The sequence below is a fragment of the Typha latifolia genome, chromosome 15, assembly GCF_019914945.1.
Source record: "Typha latifolia isolate L0001 chromosome 15, TyphaL0001v2, whole genome shotgun sequence".
Lineage (NCBI taxonomy): Eukaryota > Viridiplantae > Streptophyta > Magnoliopsida > Poales > Typhaceae > Typha > Typha latifolia.
The window spans coordinates 1,012,497-1,023,698 of NC_133100.1; the positions used below are offsets into that span (position 1 = coordinate 1,012,497).

The following is an 11,202-nucleotide window of genomic DNA, read 5'->3' on the forward strand; positions in this document are numbered from 1 at the left end:
TTACTTCACATTGTTGAGAAGCACTGCCAGGAGAGCCAGAGAAGAGAACATAATCCCCGTCTGCAACCTTGCTTTCAATCCACGGGAAGAGTCGAGCATGACCACATTATCGATCATCGGACCGCAGCTCGTGCCATCTTCTGCCTGACTGCCTTTATAGCTGATAAAACCAACGGATGTAACTGGATAGAAGTTGGATATAAAATCTGGATCTGCCTTGAAGTTCATTGAGAAATTGTGAGCAGATCCATTGCCATGGCTATGAAAAGTGAAGTTTTGAGTTTTTGATCCTGCATAGCCTGCTAAAATAAATTCTCCAATGCATGAATTATTAGCATCGCCTGCGACGAATGTCAAATGATACGTTGGACCTTCTCGCAATACAAGCTTCATTTCAATCCCGGCGAAGTCGGAGATGAGCTCAGTTGCAGCATTACCTTCAGGAACATAGAAGTGCTTGGCATCTATGTAGTTCACTATGCCTGTAGGATTCCATTCCTGGAGGGGTGAATTTGGAAAATGGTCACTTGGATTATAAATTTGTTCAAGTATGACTCCAGAAGAAGAGTTGCTCACGAAGGCTGGTCCAGTCTCGAAGCCGCCATTTGAAAGCATGTTGTTGGCTTCAATCCAAGATACAGGCGATCAAATTAAGTGGAGAGAAGCAAAACTTTACAACACAAGTAGATCCATGTAATAAATTCTTTCTTTTTCTTTTTCTGAGAGAAGTGGAAATTTAATGGTGCTGCTGAGATTTAAATCCAGGTACATTCATACTCTGTAAGGCCTTTTAATCATCTGAACACCATCACATTGGCAGATTCATGTAATAAGTTGCAAACAGTATTTCAAATGATGTTAAGCAGTACAATTTTCTTTGTAATTCAACCTAATACATCAGCAAGAAAAGGCTGCTTCTAGTGATGAACTCCTCTAGAATTGAAATAACTAGTGGAAGTTATAAGCATTGCATGCCATGATCAGAAGTACTTATATGAATTTAGATTTCAATTCTTCTCCATATACGATATATAATAAAACATTCAGGAGTTGGAAGAGTTATCACAAATTCCTAAAGTGTTTTTCTGAATCTCTGAATCCTATACTGCAGTCAGTCTTTCCAATTCTCTCTTTCTGAACAGAAATACAAGACTTGCTTCATGGTATAACAAACTTGTGATTTCTTAAATTGTTTACCTGTTCAAATTAGTTTCTAACATAGTTATTTTTGCCCTATCCAATTTATATTTGAAAGTACATCATTTAACAGTCCTAAAACCATATGGTTGTTCTTTTGATTTGATAAGAAAATGATGAAGGACAGAGAAATATCATACCGTAATATCTAGGCATGCCAATCCTCTTAAGAATTAATGTATCCAAGATAGGTCCGCAGGTGACATTAGGGTCAGTTTTTGCTGGTTCGCTACGGATCTCGAGGACTACTGGCTTGTCGTCGTCTAACCAAGTTCCAAGGAAGCAAGCATGGGTCTCCCAAGATTCCGTCTTCCGCCTTCCGACAAGCAATACCGAGCAAGTGGGTTGCCGTGGTTGTAGAATTGACACATTAACTGCTGTCGAGGCACTGCAATTATCCCCCATTGGAGCAATTGTGAAGGTCAGGATGTACTCTGCATACCATGAAGTAGCTTTGATGGTCTGTCTTATAACTCCATTTTGTCCTAAAAGAATGCCATGGCCTTTTCCTGGCAATGAGATGTTAGGGCCTCCAGTGAGATAGTACACTGTTCCATTGAAGCTCCAGCCAGGGATGGTGTTGTTCTTAGATAGCAGGATTGGAGCGGTGGAGTTCGGTTTTATGTTTGATGGTGGGGATTCAAAATCTCCATTCTGTAACACAGCTGCATGTACTGAAAATTTTAAATGATCTTGTGATTTCTGGTTTCAAATAACAGTATACATTTCTCCAAGAAACTCTGATATATCTATCAAAAATGCCACCAAAAAGATACAAAGGTTTAAATGAATACTATTTAAGTTTAAATTTTAGGTGGTACTTTTGACAAATGCAAGCAAAAGGGGTGGCACTATCTTTCTATTCCTCTATGATTGGACCATGAAGAATGTTGGTATGATTATGATATTCTAAACTTTGCATTACTAGAAAACTAGTGATAGATGGAGGAAATGATTGAGATCTACCTGCAGATGCTGCAGTTGTGCATAGCAGTAAGATGACAACTGCCCCAAATAATCCCATAGGAGGAAGAAGCATGAGGAGGTTGATAGCCCTGGGGATCTCAATTTATTTAAATGTGAAGCTTAGAATTGTGAAGTTGACTTGAATTATTTAAATTTAGCTTGATGGGTACTGCTACAAACGAGCAAGCATAGCTTTATCCAAGCCCCGAAATGGATGGTCAAAGCCTAAGTGCAGATCTGGATCTTGTTCTAAATCCATGACCTCAATTAAATTTTAGTAGAAATGTTTGACCAATGACATTTGTAAAAAAAGTCCACCTCCTTATCCTTTCTATCTCCTTAGAAATTGACTTGTAGACTCATCACAAATTTGTTAATAGTTAATTATACTTACACTTGATAAACTGTTGTCATATTTCACAAATATTTCTGAATTTTTGTTCATTATAATGTCATCTGTAAACTATGGATTTATAATAAACACCCCCTTATGTCAGTTTTGAAACATCCCGACCCGCCGTATGCCCTCGCACGAGGTTGCCCTGCCTTTGTAAGTGCATGTGCCGGTTAAAAAAAACTAGCAACGTATGCATCATTATCGAATAAAACTAAAATAGTGAAAATGATAATAAAGCAGAACCAAATACATGAGTACATGATGAATTAATCCACAATAAGAGGAGATCATACCCTTTGAAAAAAAAATTGAAACTTATGTGAATATTTAGATATACTATTATATCTATTGAAAAACGTAAGAAATACCCTAGGAGATAAGATCTATCACATGCTATCAATAATAATATGGGAAAATAAAGCGTGAAAAAGAAAATCACAAACACAAAAGTTTTTACGTAGAAAAACCCAAAACCGGCTAAAAAATTACGGATCCAAACTCGGATAAAAACTAATTACTAAACTTGTAACAGTTACAAGATGACTTAACAAACAACCTGTCGATTCCCACAACTTTGTTTGTCTTAATCTTGCTCGCTAGAACCCACGATTCATCACTTCCCGATCCGTGATAGGTTTCCAAACCTCAGCGACCCTCGAGGTTGATCATTCCGTCTTAGTGACCCTCGAGATATAGTTCTTCCAGATTTGATATAGATACATAAAGTCAAGAACGATTCAACACTTTTATCTAAAGTTGAGAATTGATTTGTCTCCAAACGATGATCTCCAATTTAATACTTGATAATTCTCTGGTCAAGATTTAGATTAAACCATTTTATATTATTAGATATAAGATAATATCTCTTAGAGATATATTTCTACGTATCTCTTCAAATATTCTCTATATATTTTCTTAGAGATAAGATATATAGAGATAGACCAAAATCTAAGTCAAATTAGCTAAGTACCGCAAGACCCATTCGAACGGGCTCGAATGTCTATTATTTTCTTCTTTCTCGGGAAAACGTGTTCGAACGGCTAAGCTGATGTTGAATGCAGAGTTGTTGTTTATGTGCCCTTGGGTATTTTTTTATACTACTTTGACCACTATGACTCCAGACTATTGAATGCAGAGTTGTTGTTCATGTGCCTTTAGATATTCTTTTTTTATACTATACGATTTCAAAACCGTTTTGAATAGTTCCACTTCAAACCTCATAACTTGTGCATATGCTCATACAGAAAAAATCTAAACATATTATATAAAATAAAAATTATATTTTGAAACACAATCACATTAGTACAAATAAAACCTAACAATCCCCCTTTGGCAATTTGTGATAAAATATAATTTCCTAAATACAAAATGTCTACCCATAACAATCTATACATCGAGCAAGTTTTATTTGCTATCAAAAATCCTGCACAACTTCAATATTCATACCAAGTGAAATGCATGTGAGACTATAAAAATAAATTAAGCAATTCGTAGCAAACCAAACCGAAATGACTAACTCCATTATATAGCTATTGACGAAGAATGCAATCATATTTCCTTGAAAATATTATAAGTCTCAAATCCAATTTTCAAATATTTAAAGTCAAAAATGATTCACAAATTAAAAGAGTTAACATTTGAGTTTACACATCATATTCAAGTATTTTTTGCTTGATGCACTCAAGAATTTCAAATTGAAATATGAAAAAAGTCAGACTCATTATAAAGTCAAGAGGTAATAGATGCATAAATGTTTATATTAGCATATTAGAAACTAAGCAGTTTGATCACTCTAGTAAAGTACAAAAATATATGGCAATTCTAAGACATCAAACATCAAAAGAAAACACTAAATTGAAGCCAAACCAAACTTAGTTCACATTCTCCCCCTTTCAATTTAAGAACAATATTTTTTTTTTCACTTTTCACTTTTTCTCTCATTTTTTCATATCAAATAACCATTTTGGTGCAATAACGGCTTTTATACACGAGTTAGGTAGCCCTTTTCTTACGATGCGCCATATTAAAAAATAAAGATAACTCATGAATGATATAGAGTTGCACGTGGACACTTTCAAGATGACTTTGACACTAATCACATGGTAACTCTTTTCATTGATCTCTTAATAAGAAGAAATATTAGGAGGGTAAAACTAAATCAAAAAGGTCAAACATTCAATATCACTTTAATGCGTAAGATATCTAAAGAACACCGTATGAGATAATGCTCATATAAAGATTAAATCATAATAACTACAATAGATGTGCATATAATATGATAAAGAATATCCAAGAGTAAATAATACACTCAGTGATAATATACCAAATGTTAACATAAGTGACTATAATAGGACTACTTCATGTCATAAGAGTCACTCATATTCAATAAGTGCATCAAATTTTTTAATTTGTTTGTTTTTAGAAAAAAAGCCAACTATAATCCAAGATAAAAACAAAACTGAGAAACCATAGACAAAAAAAAAATCCTAAAACGCACAAATTATCAACCAATCCAAAAAAAAAATCTAAAAGTTAAAAATAAGAGTAACCCTCGAGGTTGATCCTTCCGTCTCAGCGACCCTTGAGATGTAGTTTTTCTAGATATGATGTAGATGCATAAAGTTGAGAACGATTCAACACTTCTATCTAAAATTGAGAATTGATTTTCAATGGCCTCTAAAAGATTATCTCCAATTTAATACTTGTTCTCCCTTCGAAGTTTAGGTTAAACCATTTTATATTCTTAGAGATAAGGTAAATATCTTTTAAAGATAAGATAAATATTTCTTATTATCTTTCTTAGAGATAAAATACATATATCTTAGAGATAAGATAAGTATCTCTTAGATATGAGATAAATATCTCTTCAAATATTCTTCATAGATTTTTTTAGAGATAAGATAAATAGAGTTAGACCTAAATCTAAGTCAAATTAGCTAAGGTCGTTCGAACGCTCACGAGGCCCATTCGAACTGGCTCAAATTTCTATTATTTTCTTCTTTCTTGGGAAAACACGTTCAAACGCCTGATTGTTCGTTCGAATGGCTGAGCAGACTGTTGAATGCAGCGTTGTTGTTCATGTGCCTTTGGGTATCTTTTTATACTACTTTAACCATCATGACACCGTTTGAGCACTTCAATGACGATTCCAAAACCGTTTTGAATACTTTGACTTTAAATTCAATCTTCTACTTCAAACATCTCATAACTTGTCATAACATTACAAAATATAAAAAAAATATTTTTAAACATAATTTCCCAATTACATTAGTACAAATAAAACCTAACACCCTTTTATAATGCTACTATAAATTAAGCAAAAAAGAATCGTAATAGCCTACAAAGTAGTTGCTACAAAAGCTCCCGCAATGATTGTAGTCAATATTTATCACATGCCAAATATGGATGAGTATAATAATCCATAAGTGACATTATTGCCAGCATAATAATAAATAAGAAATTTCATAACATGACAAAGTTTATACATTTACACCTAACATAATAAATATATTAATAATCAAAGAAAATATAATGTCAAGCAATCTAAATTTCATCTTTAATCATTTCTATGTACGACATAAGACAAATATTAAGTTATACTAGTTAGCACGATTCAATTCCTGCACATGCTAACATTCACTAAACTCACCACTCCACTTGACTGACCATATAATTAAGCCTATCGACTAACCCCTGCACTGCAGTCAACACTAGGCCTATCGGCTGGCACATTTACTAGCCCCAAATAAACGTTCTTAAGAGGAAGGATAAACCCTAGCGATAAGATCATCTACTTATTACCTAGTGAACAATTAATTGATTTTCTACCACTGCAAATTAAAGAGCTCAATCGTAGGCCCACTATCACAATCAACACCACGTCTTGATGCTAACCTACCCAAGCCCTTGACTCAACATCATTGCACTACCTGTGTAGAAATTATGAGTCGCCGCATAAGAACATCTTGACCCAATGATATCGGGTATCGCTAGGCCCACACCATCCTACTTTCCTAGTGCCACCTTAATATTCTAAGGGGTTTTACCCTTATCATTCTATAGTATAATTGCTCATCGCCAAACAATCGACAACTTGATCATATGGGATTCATAGACTCAGACCTTAAGTGTAGGCATTACTATATAATACTTTAGTATAATTCCCCTCGCCCTTTACTCTAGTTGAGAAGGTGTGGGGTGCTATTGAGATGAATGAATCATATCTCTCAAGTAGTACATATGTGTTAGTGGCATACTTTTATGTAAGCCAAATATCAACACCATAATCGACAAGCATAATTGAGAACATCATCATCATAAAATAATTAGGTGTTGTATTATAAACATGCTATAAAAGTAAAATATTAACATGACAATTAACACCACACTGGGGGACATCATCATCACATAATAAGGTGTTGAATTGTAAACATGCTATACAAGTAATGTATTAACATAACAATTGACACCCACACTTAGGGGAGATCATCATCATAGAATAATGATTGTAAACATGCTATATAAGCAACAGATGAACATAACAATTACTATCCACACCGAAGGGGCATCATCATCCTAAAATAATTATATATTGTATTGTAAACATGCTATATAAGCAATGTATTAACATGATGTTATGAACCAGCTTGACTCGATTTATAATGGTTCTGGACAAGAAACTTTTGAAGGCAATTCTAGTTGATCTAACCGTTGGAATAGATTGAGATTTAGATATATTGTTCTTTGAGAAGTAAGGAATCTGATGCAACTGAATTATTGTCGATCGATAGGTAGATCAAAAGATATAATGGATACAACGACCGTAGGTCAGCAGAGATGGGATGAATGTGGATGGTGGAATTTGAAGTGCTCTTGATTGCATTTTAGAGAGTAGAGATTGAAGAGGAGATTAAGAAGGGAAGAAGGGGTTTAGAAGCTCGTCAAGAATCTTGCCAATGGTTGAAGGTCGCTCGGTTGGAGGTGTAGAGATTTGTGGCTAGCAGCCAAGAGAAGGAGAGAGAAGATAGGGGGCGACAAGCCAATTAATTATTCATTAATTCATGCATTCATTGATTAAATTAGGCCTGCACTCTACATATAGATAGATGCTAGTTCTAAATTGACTCAAACTAGAATTTACCTTAAGAGCTTACATTAGAGATAAATATGAATCAGCAAATCAGTCTTCCTTATCTAGCTCAAATTAGTTTTTCATTCTACCACAGATAGAGTCCGAATTGGAGGAAACACTGAATATGAACATGACATCACCGATATTTTCCAAGTTGTTTCATAATATTTGAAAGACTGATGAATATCTGCAGATTATTTCCCAAAATTATGCAAAATTTAATTAAACTGAACTTAGCTAATTAAATAAAGGGATAATTTCATTTTCACCCCTGAACTTTCACATTTTCCCATAGCGACCCTTGAACTCTTTTTGGTACATAATGACCCCCTGAACTATCAAAAAATACATCACTTGACCCCTTCCATTAGGGGGTTATTATATACTAAAAATAAAAGTTTAGGCGGTCATTATGTAGAAAAAAAGTTCAGGGAGCCATTGATAGAAAATAATGATAATTCAAGGGGTGAAAAGGGAATTATTCCTTAAATAAATTCTAACTTATTAAGACTCTAATTAAACTATAAAAGCAGATAAAATAAATAGACTCAATCCATCGAGTCCAATATCCTCTTGATGTGATCCGAGCTAATCCGGTCGCATCACATGACAATTAACACCCACACTAAAGATATCATGATCATAGTATAATTATGTACGTTATTGTAGAAACATTCTATGCCACTAGATAATTCTACCATACGGTACCTAGGATTCTTACTAATGTACTTTTGTTGCCGCACTTTATTATTAATTATTAGTAAGGGGGATAGCCCACTTGAAGGGGTGTATTTGAGCCGAGCCTGAGCAAGCTGGCTCTAGCTCAGGCTCGGCTCAAAATTAATTTCGAGCCTTCTAATTGTAATCAGGCTTGGCTCAGTTCAACTCGAGCCTGATACGATTCAGACTTCACCGGTGTCGTCTCGAGCATGGATACACTTTAGGGGTGTCTTTATTTTTTGTTTTAGTATTTAACTCTTAAAAAAATAAGTTTTCTGTATTTCGCGTTTGAACGCTGATGGAGTGCGTTCAAATGCATTTGTGAACGCATGTATTAGGTTCACACATCTAGAGAGTGCAAAATCTATGTTCTAATGCCACGTTCGAATGTGCCTGCGAACGCCTGTATCGCGTTCCAATATATAGAGAACGCAAAATCTGCATTCAAACATGATCAGGAGCGTTCGAACATAGTCGGCGCAAATCTACTGTTTTAGGGTTAATAATTGCCATTTTTGAATTATTTGATTAGCCTCTAAAGGTGTGGTTGACAACCATGGAATCATTATTGAATGAATTGAGTTTTGCCTTGTCTCCTTCGTCTTCTTCTCTCCCGTTCTCTCGTTTCCCAGCGTCGCCGCTTCTAGCCTCTCATGACTGGCCAATCACCCTAGTTCCTTAGTCCCCCTTCTTCCAATCTATCTATCACTTTGCCCTAACCCTTCCATCACCCATAACCCTTCCATCTCCACGAACTCACCGGTGCCACCCCATTAGCGCCGGCCCACCAACCTTTACCAACACCAAGGATCTCGTGCCTCCATCCACGGATCCTAAGATGGACCCTAGACGTTTGTCTACTAATCGGACGATATCTCGAGATCCCACCATCTGATTCGCCTGAAACTTAATTTGTTGGAAATCTCTTTTTCGGGGCTGCAACATATCAAAAGTTTCGTGTCAAATCTGAAAATTGGGAGAGATCGAACCTTAGCCTAAATGGGAGATCGTATCAGAGCCGAGCCAGACCTAGCCCAAGCATGAAATGAGCCTATTATCGAGCTGTATTCAAGCTGAGCCATGTGAATCAAGTCCGAGCCGAGCCACAACATATTATGTTGACGTTTAACATTTTAACCCATGTAATTAGAACAAAAGCCAATCAAATTAAGGGTTCCAATGGAGGAGGCTTATCGACGATTGGCGGAGGAGGAGGACCGGAGGCCAAGCTTGCCGACGATGGTGGAGAAGGAGGAGGAGAAGGCTTGCTGAGCTTGCCGATGGTTGGAGGAGGAGGAGGAGGCGAGCTTGCTGACTGTGGAGGATGAGGAGGAGGAGAAGGACCGAAGGAGGTCGAGCTTGCCAATAATGGAGAAGGAAGAGTAGAAGGCTTGCCGACGGTTGGAGGAGAAGGAGGACCGGAGGAGGCCGAGCCTGCCGACGGTGGAGGAGGAGGCTTGCCAACAGTTGGAGGAGGATCAAAGAAGGTCAATGGAGGAGGAGGACTAGAGGAAGTCGATGGAGGAGGAGAACCGAAGGAGGCCGATGGAGGAGAAGGATCGGAGGAGGCTTGCTAGTGATTTGAGGAGAGCGACTATGAGAATTGAGATTTTGAGAATCTGGGGAAAGGTTTAGGGATTTACAGTTGGGTTTTATATCGAGCCTATTGTGTTGAGCCTGAGTGAGCCGACTCAAACTCAGGCTCGGTTCGAAATGAATTTCAAGCCTAAAATTTAGGCTCAGACTCGGCCCGGCTTAAGACGAGCCGAGCCCGAGCTCGAGCTGCTCGTTTATTTTGACATCCCTACCCACTTGCCTCGAATAAAGGGGATAGCCCACTTGCCTCATAATCGCTAATTTTTTTGGTAACAAGGAGGTCATACCCTAAATCTAGTCTGCTAGTTCTAGGGTGATTGCATTACTACCAACTCAAGAATATTTAATTTAGCAAATTATAGGGCCCAAAATGAAAAATAGAATTGGTATGACGACACGTTGGTTGCCCCAAGTACAAAATGAGCCCAACCCCAACGATGAAGAAGGGGAAGAAAAGGAAAAAGAGATGAAAACAAGATGGAAGAAGGAAGAAAGGGAAAAAAACCACGAGGGGAGAAGACCTCTCTCCCCACCCGTAGCAGGGGAGGGAGAGGTGTCACCGGCAACGGCAAGACCCCTCCGATGGTGTCCTCCCACAGTTCCTGCACGAGGGCTTCAATGCTCTTGCCCAATATCATAGCATCAAACAAGGCATTATCAGCATGTCCAATATAGTATTGTCAAGTTCTTTTTTTTGTGTGGTAAGTTCGGCATCTCATCCCCACTTGAAATAACTCAGAAAATTGCTGCATCACATCCATTTTAGCCTGAAATATAATGGAGGGGTATATCTTTCTTTGCATGCAAAATTAATATCTAAGAGTAAAACAAAGCAATGAACAATCTCTGCAGTATTCAAGGCTACAGTCAATTGCAACAATTTCAAAATGAAAGGTTTTAAACAATATGGGTTTCGACGCATCCTACAAGGTAAATCAACAATAGATGAAACTGAGAAGTACTGCAAATAGCAAACACTACACAAGCAGACAGGAAACAGAGCACTGAAATTGAGATTGTATTTACTTGCGTACTGGCATAAATAGAAAAAGAGCAGTGAAAAGGGTTGTCAAATGTTGCTGCTCCTGTGCAATCGAAGGGTCCACATAGATGGGCAACTGTCCACCTTCAATGATAGAATAAAAGGAAAAGCCTTGGAGATGCTTCAAGAATATTTTGTCTGTAACAACCACAA

At 36.9% G+C, this 11,202-nt stretch overlaps 1 protein-coding gene across 1 annotated transcript; it reads right to left on the reverse strand.

The window, feature by feature from the left end:
• Positions 1-2,422, reverse strand: LOC140802133 (BIIDXI-like protein At5g11420). Its single transcript, XM_073157569.1, has 3 exons — positions 2,344-2,422; positions 1,338-1,871; positions 1-623 (listed from the first exon to the last, which is right to left on the reverse strand). Exons 1-3 carry the CDS (start codon positions 2,420-2,422, stop codon positions 1-3), a joined length of 1,236 nt encoding a protein of 411 aa, XP_073013670.1.
• Between the last annotated feature and the right edge of the window lie 8,780 nt (positions 2,423-11,202).

Coding starts and splice junctions, on each gene's coding strand:
- LOC140802133 (XM_073157569.1), bottom strand. CDS start 2,422: ATGGATTTAGAACAAGATCCAGATCTGCACTTAGGCTTTGACCATCCA. Junction 1,872..2,343: donor GGATAAAGCTATGCTTGCTC/GTTTGTAGCAGT, acceptor TAAAATTTTCAG/TACATGCAGCTGTGTTACAG. Junction 624..1,337: donor TGGCATGCCTAGATATTACG/GTATGATATTTC, acceptor CTTGGATTGAAG/CCAACAACATGCTTTCAAAT.